This window comes from Oncorhynchus gorbuscha, linkage group LG20, assembly GCF_021184085.1.
Source record: "Oncorhynchus gorbuscha isolate QuinsamMale2020 ecotype Even-year linkage group LG20, OgorEven_v1.0, whole genome shotgun sequence".
NCBI lineage: Eukaryota > Metazoa > Chordata > Actinopteri > Salmoniformes > Salmonidae > Oncorhynchus > Oncorhynchus gorbuscha.
Genome location: NC_060192.1, coordinates 20466889 through 20479875, shown reverse-complemented (window position 1 = coordinate 20479875; position 12987 = coordinate 20466889). Strand labels below are relative to the sequence as shown.

At 43.2% G+C, this 12987-nt stretch overlaps 1 protein-coding gene across 5 annotated transcripts in view; it reads right to left on the bottom strand.

Annotated features, from left to right (window-relative positions):
* rxraa (retinoid X receptor, alpha a) overlaps positions 1 to 4184 on the bottom strand; it is a 161948-nt gene extending 157764 nt beyond the window's left edge. For all 5 annotated transcript variants that reach the window (XM_046317406.1, XM_046317408.1, XM_046317407.1 and 2 more), the window contains exon 1: positions 3940 to 4184. In XM_046317406.1, the coding sequence (XP_046173362.1) occupies positions 3940 to 3967 (28 nt within the window). In that variant the 5' untranslated portion in view covers positions 3968 to 4184. The remainder of the gene's footprint in view (positions 1 to 3939) is intronic.
* Between the last annotated feature and the right edge of the window lie 8803 nt (positions 4185 to 12987).

The following is a 12987-nucleotide window of genomic DNA, read 5'->3' as shown; positions in this document are numbered from 1 at the left end:
GAGGGGGGCACATTTCCTTTGATTTGAAGGAGTAGTGAGGCTTGGGGGTGTGTGGGGGAGAGAGTGTCAGGGAGAAAGAGCGAGAGCTGTCACTTTAAGCCATTAACTTTCGCTATAAACCTCCTCCAATAAAAATGACAGCTGCAGCCCCCTCTCAAAAGGATAGCAAAACTGGACGGTTGTAAAAGCCAAACTGGGCCAAGGCGCTCCCCTCCTCCCAACAGACACACACCCACTCCTGGTATTACCTTTGTTACTGAATTACTGCCAGGAGAGGAATGCAGCCTGCCCCCTCCACCCTGTTTCCCACCCTCTGCCCCCCCCCCCCCCCCAACCATGAATCTCACTTTCTCATCAACGACCATGAACTTCACTGGTGGGAAGACGAGGGGTGGGGGTGGGGGGGGGGGGGGGTGTTACCTTCTGGTCCTGAAATAGGCCCAAACACAACTACAATAAAGTGAATATCCTTGACTTGTGGAGGTACTAGGATATAACATAAACAACTTCAGTTACCAGGTGGTGGGACACACTTAGAAAAGCAGCCCATAGCAGACATCGTTGCATACTACTAGGATTCTTTAGATTTAGAGTGAATAAAGCCAGGGTTGAGTGTAACACCAAGGCCAACGCCATGCTGGCATCCACCAACAGGTCTCTGTCCAATCTGATACCATCAAATAGAAAAATGAATAGTTAACCAATCCCTTAAGAGCAGCGATCATCAGCTAGAATCAGCCTCGGGCCAATTATTTCTTGAGCGGATGGTCAGGGGGCCGGAACATAATTACAAATCATTTTCAGTCTGCAAATTGACCGCAAGAGGCCCAAACAGATATGATATTTAACTAAAACATGAGGGGGGGGGGGGTAAAATCCCCCACGGCAGCCAGTTTGGAAACCCTACCAACGAGTTCATCTATATTTTTCTCACCATCATTGTCATGCTACAAGCAATACTTCTTATTTACATCCAGTAAGTCCCATGAAATCAACAATACAACACAAACCCATTTGAAGCTACAGACAATCTCCTGACCTCAACTGTGTCCCCACTCCGTTGAGACAGTGTCACAAAACTCATGTTGCATAGTACACATTAGCATATATGAGGTCAGTTATCCTCAGTTATCAATCCTTCGCTGGCAAAAGACACTCTACACTTCAAAACATGGTTTCTTGGCTCATTGTGAAATTCCTTTGACAAAATGAAGACTGTTTTTCACGATCACCGCTCCATTCTTCACAGCTTTAAGTGAGGAGGGAGAGGAAAATGAAACAAAAACCAGGCTCCGGCGGCTAGCTAGCACCCTAGAGAACATACCGTGCCAAAAGCAGGATGCAATCATCACAGCCGGCAATCAATCCATAACTGTCAAATACTCCAGCTGTCATTTCAAAACAGTGGCATGTTTGAATTCCTAATGCAGCACAACTCTAGATAATTACATAGAGCGAACAGCTAATCAATACTTTCCAGGGCTTTTCAGAGTTAGTGGTGTCCCTGAAGTGCGCAATTAACAATCAGAGCGTTAGAGTGAGTTTGGGGAAAGTTTGTATTTAAATCCCGAGTTAAGGGCCGACCAATCAAGAACGGACGAAGAATTGCCTGCTGATACAGCATGTTGAAACAGTGTAGAGTGATAAAAACCTCGGCTGTACTGAAGAAGCATAGAGAGATGCTGATTAATAAAACACTTCCACTATTACACTGCTATTACTGTTTTATTACAACACACACAGGCTCCATGCTATGCTGGGTCTGTACATATTTTGGGGGAAATCCGTAATTGATTTTAATATGGAGACACGGAAACTACAGTAGGCCTGTAAATGCAACCTGTCATGTGTATGTGAAAGTTGGCATGGTGATATGTGAGATGCATGTCTGATAAGTCATATAAAGGCCTGTGTGGTCACAGTGTCAGTGATCAGGTGTGTAATCAGATAAGAGATATCCCAGACATCCCTGTGCCTCTCATCTGTGCATATTGGCGTTGGCGGGGCAGGCGGGCTGATGATGTGTCAAGGTGTAACATGAGGCGCCCCTGACCTGCAGACACAATAACATGGCTGCCTACAGCTCTGAGCTATGTCTCTGCTACACGGGACAAGTTGTGCTCTATACAGTTCACCAGACATACAGTAGCTGAGTATTAATGATTTATACCGTAAGTGTGTATGTGTGTGTGTGTGTGTGTGTGTGTGTGTGTGTGTGTGTGTGTGTGTGTGTGTGTGTGTGTGTGTGTGTGTGTGTGTGTGTGTGTGTGTGTGTGTGTGTGTGTGTGTGTGTGTGTGTGTGTGTGTGTGTTTAAGGGACTTAAAATACATTTAAGGGACTTAAAATACCTATAAATCCACATTCTAAGTTGAAATAATATAAGTTCTAAGTTGTTTTCTCATACAGTTTAGGACAAAAAGATACTAGGCCTAGACTATATATGGCTAATTACTACTACATGAAAATAATGCTGATTAAAATCATAGTAATCATAATTTTCATCATCATAATTGAGTGCTGTAATGAAAACGGGTACAGTGCTGAAGCAATACAATCAATTAACATAATTCTGAACTGCAATAGAAAACGGGTTATGTGAAAAACAACTTAACAACGAATGACCAAAAATGGACTTTCATACACATGCTCTTAACATTTTGTAACCATAAGACGGATAATATAATAAAAACGATATTGTATACATTTCAATAGTGTACATTTCCACACATCTACGTTTACAATCATTACTTAATTGCTTTAAAAGAGTCAACTTTTTTATCGAATAAAATAAATCAAATTGGTCTTGTTATTGATAAGCAATAAGTGCAAAATGGCTTTTAATTTCCACAACAACATAAGTCTGAACCCCAAATCATTCCAACGCCCAGTATCAACTTTCTGAGTTGTCTCGCGTGCTCGAGTTGAACCCTCACCCTCGTATCGTTCGAACCCCTACTCATACTCGACTTCAAAACATTGGGTGGAAACAAAAATACAAGCCGGGCCAATAAATTGGCTTGCGACGAATATATGGCATATATTCAATTGTGCAAGGTTACATTGTAAAGCATGCTTGCCTCTTCAAATAAATACCTCTAGTAAACCTCCGCCTATTGCCTACAGTTGTATTCTCTGCCTGGTATTTACTCAAGGAGTGTGCAGTCCATTTTGAACACTTTCAGTGGCAGGCTATTGTAGCCGATTGTATCGACTCCATTGCGCCTAGACTAATGTACTTACCGTAAAAACGGTATACTGGTAGTCTACCATGAACAACAGTTCGCTACCAAAGGTAGGCTATGGAGGTTTTTAAGTATATAATAAACTATTTCTCAAGTGCATATGCAATGCAATTTAGCCAGGTTTGTTTCTCTGCCCGGTAAATATAGATTTTCAAATAGCCTACCATACAATGTTGCATTATAGCCTCCTTAGATTAAATTAAATTAGCTGGAAGTGCCATAAAAATGCTAATCGACAATAGTTTGCAGAATATTCAGATATTAAATCTACTGAAAGAGAGAGTAGGCTATAATTTTCCTGAATGAGATGTCACCCTAATCAATCGAATGGCATCAGCTCTGATAGGAGTGTGGTACACGGGAGAGTAGCAGCCGCTTATATTTAACAAGCCAACAAACTCAAGTTTCTCTCTTTTCAGTGAAACATAGGCTACGGTGAGAAAATGTTTTGACATTTACAAACAAGAAGTCTATGTGTCTTTCCATACATTGCGCATAACGTAACCTAAACATGATTATAATTTGACATGAACGCAATTAGGCTACCCTACTCATTTCTGACGCTTCAAAACGCAGTGCATAAATGACAACATTGCTCGTCAGCACTGCGTGAGTCGAAACGTTGTAACATTGTAATCTCAAATACCCATATTGCAATAATATATATATATATTTTAAAATTGATGAAAAACTTACCCAATGACATGAAAGGTTTGGTTTCCATGTCTGGTGGGTTAGCTCATGCCAGCTGACACGACCGTGTGTGAGTTTTCAGACGGGGATCGAGGGTGTTATACTAAAAAGGCTAAAGTTGGCTCCAGGGCAGTAAAAGTGACAGTCTTTCAAAAGCGATGTTCGATGGAGTAAAAATGCACCTCTAGTTTCTAGTTCTGTTAGCTCACTCCTTGCGCTCCCTCTCTCGGGCTTGGTTTAGAACTCCAACTACTGGATCTTCACTGCAATAGGGACCCACGTAAGGGGGACTCGCACCAACGCAAGAAAACCGCAACGACACACGAGAAAGGGGGAGTGTAAAGAGGAGTCCCTTGTAGGACTTTTAGTTTCGAAGCCAACGTGTGAAACGTATTAAATTAAGTATGCCCTAACCTCATATAGCTGTCAGTTTAGCATCGGTCCATAAAAAATAAAAAATAAACAGAATTGCTAGCCGGTATGAAACCAAGCTCTCCAAGATACGTATTTACTCACAATTTGGCATCTCAAAATAACTTTGAATTGAGTCAAGGGGAGGGTAATTGAAGTGGCGACTTTCGTACTCCTTCTGTAGTGTCTTAATAGATGGGTTGAAGCTAGCATTCCTCAAGTGGATTAGCACATTTGCCTTGCATACACCTATTGTAGGTCAAATCAAAGCAGTGGCACGGCCATAAACATCCATAATAAGGCCCATTGAAAATGAGTACATTTCTCATATTTGAAGAATAAAGACTCTCCAAGGGAGGGACTATAACTGAAGATGAGGTAATACATAGAATGACAGGGCTTGAAGAAAAGGTCAAATGGGGTTACATTAAGTGTTGTTTTCCCACAACCTACTCTGACTGTCTTTCCACATCCACTGGCATCAACAGCGTTCATAAGCCATCCGCATGGCATATAAAAATATATGTATTTATTGCAGATGCATAAAGGTTTAGGCACACTTGCACAGGCCCGGAGTTACCTATACAGCAGCATAATTTACACAACTCCCACAACAGCTGTGCTGTTTTTGGAATGACAGCATCCTATCCCTCACCACATATGCTGCACATGTGGAATAACCATGTATTTATATACATTTCACAAGAGTGAAAAAGACATTTTCACTTGAGATTACATTTCACCCAGAGAATTGTTGGAGGCAGTTATGGCAGCAGAATACTATAGCAGAGCAGCACTCTGTTGTCCCCCCTTCAAGTCCCTCCTGCCCAATATAGGAAAGGAACATTGCATCTGTATGAAGTCCTGAAGCCACCCTCTAGGCCTGTGTGGAGAGGGCTCCTCATCTCATTGAGTATTGAAGGTGTTCACCACATTTGTACTGAGGCGAGATACATAATTAATGCAGTGCATGGCACTTTAGAGATCAAAGCCAGTTGTGCAATTAACCAAAAGCAAGTGTGACTGAGCACCAATTCAAGGTGTGTGTGTGTGTGTGTGTGTGTGCGTGCGTGCGTGCGTGCGTGCGTGTGTGTGTGTGTGTGTGTGTGTGTGTGTGTGTGTGTGTGTGTGTGTGTGTGTGTGTGTGTGTGTGTGTGTGTGTGTGTGTGTGTGTGTGTGTGTGTGTGTGTGTGTGTGTGTGTGTGTGTGTGAGAGAGACAAGAAGGGTGTAATGGGAGAGTTTATGCATACCGTGTTACACTTTCTATAGACTGAAGTGATTTTTGTTTCTTTTGCATGGACAATGTGTAATGTACAGTGTGTACAGAGCATTTGGAAAGTATTCAGACCCCTTGACTTTGTCCACATTTTGTTACGTTACAGCCTTATTCTAAAATGGATTAAATCGTTTTTTCCCCTCATCAATCAACACACAACTCCCCATTAATGACAAAGCAAAAACAGGTTTTTTAGAAATGTTTGCTAATGTATTACAATTAAAAATTAAAAATTAAAATATTACATTAACATAAGTATTCAGTCCCCTTACTCAGTACTTTGTTGAAGCACCTTTGGCAGCAATTCAAGCACTGTCAGGTTGGATGGGGAGCGTTGCTTCTCAACTATTTTCAGGTCTCTCCAGAGATGTTCGATCGGGTTCATGTCCGGGCTCTGGCTGGGCCACTCAAGGACATTCGGGGACTTGTCACAATGCCACTCATGAATTGTCTTGGCTGTGTCCTTAGGGTCGTTGTCCTGTTGGAAGGTGAACCTTCACCCCAGTCTGAGGTCCTGAGCTCTCTGGAGCAGGTTTTCATCAAGGATCTGTCTGTACTTTGCGTCGTTCAACTTTCCCTCAAGCCTGACTCTCCCAGTCCCTGCCGCTGAAAAACATTACCACAGCATGATGCTGCCACCACCATTCTTCACAGTAGGGATGGTGCCGGGTTTCCTCTATACGTCACGCTTGGCATTCAGGCCAAAGAGTTCATTCTTGGTTTCATCAGACCAGAGAGTCTTGTTTCTCATGGTCTGTGAGTCTTTAGGTGCCTTTTGGCAAACTCCAAGCGGGCTGTCATGTGCCTTTTACTGAAGAGTGACTTCCGTCTGGTCACTCTACCATAAAGGCCTGATTGGTTGAGTGCTGCAGAGATGGTTGTCCTTCTGGAAGATTCTCCCATCTCCACGGAGGAACTCTAGAGCTCTCGGAAGAGTCTTGGTGTTTCCAAAGTTTTTCCATTTAAGAATGATGGAGGCCACTGTGTTCTTGGGGAACTGCAATGCTGTGCCTCGGAGCTCTACGGACAATTCCTTCGACCCCATGGCTTGGTTTTTGCTCTGACATGCACCGTCAGCTATAAAGACAGGTGTGTGCCTTTCCAAATCATGTCCAATCAATTGAATTTACCACAGGTGGACTCCAATAAAGTTGTAGAAACATCTCCAGGATGATCGATGGAAACAGGATGCACCTGAGCTCAACTTCGAGTGTAATATCATAGGGTTTAAATAAAGAATTTCTGTTTTTGTCATTATGGGGTTTTGCGTGTATAATACTGAGGATTTAAAAACAAAACCAATTTTAGAATAAAGCTGTAACGTAACTTAATGTGGAAAAAGTCAAGGGGTCTGAATACTTTCTGAAGGCACTGTACGTGTCTTTGTAGCTATAGCTGTTTATTCCCATCAGATGTAGTCCTGGTTTAGACTTTTAGCGGCTTTAGAGTTAGGATTGGTGAGCCACATCTATTTAAACCCACACAAAGTGGTTTTGGAGTCCCCCATCCCCCATAGTTTTTTAACATGGCATTGTGGGAGGTCAAATACTTGTGAACTTGTTGGGAGTAGATTCTCTCCAGGCTCCGGAAAAGATCTCTGACCTCGTTACATTTCTGAAATCATTCTTCGCTCAACGCACTTCCTGTTCAAACCCATACACACAGCAGCTCCACCAATCAGAGAGAATGTTAGGGAGTCACAGGTCAACACAACATAGGGGTAGAGAACCTGGACCAGAGAGGGCGAGAGAGAGAGAGAGAGTTAGGGGGGGGGAGTAGAAAGAGAGGAAGAGAAAGATAGACATTCTTTGATACTTGTTTTGATGAGTATCTTACCCCATCATGTTCACTAAAATCTTAAAAATATGAAACTAATTGACTAGAGGAGGGCATAGGCCACTCCCAAGCCCAGGAAAAACACCAGTGAGTTTTACAGTGTCCTCTCCCTTCTCTATGTGAGGAAAATGTGTATCTCTTTAGACCACGGGCGTCAAACTCATTGACGTCCTTGTCGTCAATCTTTAATTTTGGTGATTATTAGTGAGCTGGACACAGTCAGGAAACTGTATAAAGGCACATTGTCATTTCCACACAGTTTTGATATGGTTTTAGTGATTTTAAAGTGTGTTGATTTTGTTGATTATTACATTTTTTGACTCCAACCATCGGCATGACGGATCGGACCGTATGTTTGGCACCCCTGCTTTAGATAATGATTCCACTACAACTCATGACTGCTGGATGACATTACAGTCTGTTCTGATGACCACCGGGTCCCAAGTAAAGCACAGTATTGTTTAACCATTGTATACGATTCATTGCCCCGGTTGGTGACGACTACAGAGCAGGGAGGAGAAAGAGTAAAGATTTGATTGATATTCTGTTGGTCATAATCAGCTCAGATGGCTGTTAAGCCTAAGGCCTGTGCTCTGTAATCGAAGACAGACACAATACATTTTTTTAAACGCCTCGTTCCCCATTGCTCTCTCATCTGCCCACTAGACCCAGCTATTTAATCCTCCTCCTTGGCCGTGATTAATAGCTGTCTGACACTTCACCTCCTTCCATATCAATTCTCAGTAGGGTGTTTTGGGTGTCCCCTGTGCTGAACACTTCAGATGCCGTATCTCTCTCCGACCTTGTTCTCTGCACCCTTGACTGTTAATAGCGATGGCTCGCCCATTGGTCTCTCTCTCTCTCTCTCTCTCTCTCTCTCTCTCTCTCTCCCTCCTTCCCCTGACTTCCTCTCCCTCTCTCTCTCTCAATTCAATTTTCAATTCAATTCAATGGCTTTATTGGCATGGGAAACATATGTTAACATTACCAAAGCAAGTGACATAGATAATAAACTAAAGTCAAATAAACAATTACAAATTAACAATAAACATTACACACAAAAGTTCCAAAAGAATAAAGACATTTAAAATGTCAAATTATGTCTATATACAGTGCCGTAACGAGGTGCAAATAGTTAAAGTACAAAAGGGAAAATAACTGACTCTCTCTCTCTCCCTCCCTCCCACTGACTCCCTCTCCCCCTCTCCCTCCTTCCCCCTCTCCCCTCTCTCCCTTTCCCCCTTTCTCTATCCCCCCTCTCTCTCTCTCTCTCTCTCTCCCCTCTTCCCCTCTCTCCCTTTCCCCCTCTCTCTCTATCCCCCTTTCCCTCTCTCTATCTCTCCCTCTTTCCCTCTCTCTCCCTTTCCCCCTCTCTCTATCCCCCCTTTCTCTCTCTCCATCTATTTCTCCCTTCTCCCCTCTTCTCTTTCTCTTTCCACTTAGGTAGGGAGGCACACACACCATTATCACTACACTCTTTTCTATTGTAGTGTTGACAGTCTCTCCCCTCCTTGTTCTTGACCATACAGATCAAACTCATCCATAAAAGTGATTCTACTATAGCCCCTTTCTGTGCCAATGACAGTGTTGTGCTGATCAGAGGAATCTGTACAAGAGCAAGTTTAAACCATGAAAGTCTACTTTAAGGCAGGCATTAAGTTTAGGGCATATTTTATATCCAGAAAACCTAAGAGGCAAATTATCATTAAAAACTTCAAAGGCAAATTAGTCCAGTTATTTTAATTTATTTCTCAGATTAGAAATGAGGGGGGGGGGGGTCCTATTTCTATTCTGTATTTTTCAAAGGTTACAGAGAGTTCTCGCTGGTATAGGATTATTATCCTGAAACGTTGAGTTAATTACATATAGTACATATAGGACATATAGGACAGGAGGATCAAGAAGGAATAGTATAGAAAAGAGAGGAGTGCAAAGTGTACGAGATCACCATCAGGCTGGTTTGTGGGCTGAGGCGTTCTGAATGGTCTGCCTCCAGGGTGGGTCTCCATGGGCAGAACCTTCAAGTTCACATTCCTCAACGTTTCGTCTGGGCGTGGCACTGAGACTATGTTGCTGGAACAGGACGAGCTACCATACAGACCCAAGACACCAGTTGTTATAATGTCTAAAACCACAATCCACTTCTTTGAGGACAGTTTAAACAAAATATTGTCAGAGATTATTACTATCATTGTCATTTCAAAAAAAAAACATCAATAGCACTCAGTAACAGTACTTTTCCAGACCAGGATTTCATAGGCCCTGTTGCCCTACACTATGATATGCCTACTCTTTAATCCTTTAGTTTAGTTTGTGTGGCCAATTATCTTCAATGACAAAGAAGAAATACACAGTTCATGAGATCCACAGATGCCTTAGTAGAGGCCTAAAATATACTTTGAATCCAGTTGGCAATGATGCTAATAAAACACTCCAGGGACCTTACACCTTGCGTGCACAAGGCCACTTCTCGGACAGTGTTGCGTTTTTACAGGAGGTGCGAAGGTGTTTGTGGATTTCTTCCTATCAGAAAGAGCCGATAGATGTAGTGAAGAAGCAGCAGGGAAAGGGAATAGTAGGGGGAAAAATGCATGCTGGCTGCACAATATTTTCATAAACGATTAGAACCCATCTTGCTCACGGTCGTTATCAATATTGAACATTACATCACTGGCACTTCTTAACATTCCGCGCTAGGGTTTGAATCATACTCTAGGCTGTATGGTTTAAAAACTGCCACAGGCTGATGAGAATCCCTCCACACTGCGGGAACCTGCGGAATTCAAGCATGCATCATTCTCTTATATCGCATTGAAGTGAAATTGGCTACATTTAATCAGACACCACGATAAATCTCCCCAGCACTTGTCGCGTGCTGTTTTTATCACATGGTGGGAAATGCTCATCTCTCCTGAGCATCGTCTACTTACCTGGAATTGAGTCCAGCGTTATTGCATGCTGATGGAGTGATGGCAGTCTTGAGAGGGACAGATTCACTCAGTGAGTTATTGATCTCTGTAAGGGTGAAGGTATAGTCAAGTGTTTTAGTTCGAGGCTCGAGCTGAAAAATGAGGGATTCTGTCATTTAAGTACATTACGGTCTGCTGTCAGATAAGACCCACCATCATAACCCTTCTTCTCTCACCCCCTTTAGACAAACCAATTAGGCAATATAAGTTCCTTTCTATCTAAGTTAAACAGTATTCATACTGAACATCAGAGAGCACTAGCTAGACATGTCTGGATGTTATTAGTCGTTGCGTTTGTCCTGGGTGACTTATTTCCCCTCAGTGCAGCTGGGAGAGAGTGTGACACTGTTGGACTTCAGTTGGATAAACAGTCCCTGTGGAGGCCGGGACTCTTGTGTACACACTGGGCACAGCACACGCTCTCCACGGGGCCTGCCGATAGGCCGCCGTCACCACGATGGATGGCTTAACCAGGCCAGAAGTCCATGTGAGCACAGCAGTTTAAATATGACTGAAGACCTCCCCATCCATGTACAGAATCTGTCACTACACACACACACACACACACACACACACACACACACACACACACACACACACACACACACACACACACACACACACACACACACACACACACACACACACACACACACACACACACACACACACACACACACACACACACACACACACTTGCAATATGACAATCATGCCACCTAGGAAGGAAGTAGACTCAATGAGGCTTGAGTGAGAGTAGTTTCACTATAATGAGCAATAGCTTTAAGTAAGCAGAAATGGAAATGTTTATTACTACGCATTACACATGTTCCTCTCCGCATTGTTGGGAATGGCCTGTAAGTAAACATTTCACAGTTAGTCTACACCTGTAGTCTACACCCGTTGTTTATGAAAATGAGATTTTGTTTAGTGACACATGCAAACACACACCCAGGACTACACATAAAACTCAATGAGTTAATTATTGTAAAGGGGAATAGTCATTATTTTAAATTGGAGACGTTCTTCCTGTTTAGAAGAGGGTCTAAATGGTTTGTATCGGAGGGACTGAGCCTGGTTGCCTTGGCAGCGGCCCAGGGGGAGTGACAGAGCATCAGAGGTGCTATCTGTCTGCATTAGCTGGCTTCCTCACAGTACACCAGCCCCAGTATATCTCTATCTGGGCAGCAGCCTGTAGAGAGCCACCCTTCCTTCACACAGCGATTATCTCCTTGTGAACTGCGAGCATGGGCCTGGCTGTGTGTGTGTTTGTGTCTGAGCCACACTCTGCCTGTGATTTACAGCACCCCCCTGCATCCCCTCTCTCCCCCTCTCTCTCTCTACCTCCCTCCTTCCCTCCCTCTCTGCTTCTGTCTGCTGGTCAACTGCCAGGGTGAAGGCAGCTTCCACGGCCAGTCCACCATAAATCTGGACACTTCCTTCTACTGTCTCCCACTTCGAGGGGAAGCCTGGCCTGTTGCAAACACCATTAACCCTCTTCCTCTCTGTCCACAACCCCCTACACAACCCTGCCCCACACACCCATCCTCCATGACAAGCTTCAGCAGGGAAAGGCAACAGAAACACCCCGTCCTCGTTCCTATCCTCTCAGACCCTAGTCTCGTAAACCCAACCCTAGGCAACAGCAGTGACTAAGGTATGGTTTCATTGAAGGACTCGAATTAAATCAAATTTGATTTGTCACATGCTCCAAATACAACAGGTGTAGTAGTCCTTACAGTGAAGTGCTTACTTACAAGCCCTTAACCAACAATGCAGTTTTTTAAAAATACCTACAAATAAAATAAGAAATAAAAGTAACAAATAATTAAAGAGCAGCAGTAAAATAACAATAGCGAGGCTATATACAGGTGGGTACCGGTACAGAGTCAATGTGCGGGGGCACCGGTTAGTCAAGGTAATTGAGGTAATATGTACATGTAGGGAGAGTTATTAAAGTGACTATGCATAGATGATAACAGAGAGTAGCAGCAGCGTAATTGGCAACTTCGATAAGAAAAATAAAATACAAATCCGGGATGGGTCCTCTACAGACAGACAGTTCTCCCAGTAATTCACAAGGCAGACCTGCCAGTAACATCACAATTCTAAAACAAAGTTTGCAGGCAAAACCTTATCACTTGCAAAATGCACTCATTAAAAATAACCTCCGTGATCGCCATCTTTCTAGCTACTATTTAGTATTTTATTCAAGCGGATAAGGTAGTGACGTAGGCAGTGAGTAGCTCCTCTATTATGTACACATATTAAACCCAAACAGTTAGAAAATTGTGGGAGGCAACCTGGATGTCGCGAGAGAGAAAGAGAGAGAGAGAGAGAGAGAGAGAGAGAGAGAGAGAGAGAGAGAGAGAGAGAGAGAGAGAGAGAGAGAGAGAGAGAGAGAGAGAGAGACTACTCCCACCTCTGTCCAACCAATGACAGGGAAAAGGGAAAGGACCCAGCAGCCTAATTCTGTGTCCAGTTAGACAGCAGGCGGATTAAAGGTGCTGTGATCAGAAATTATGGTTTTATTTACCGTCCTGTTGTCGGCCCACAGT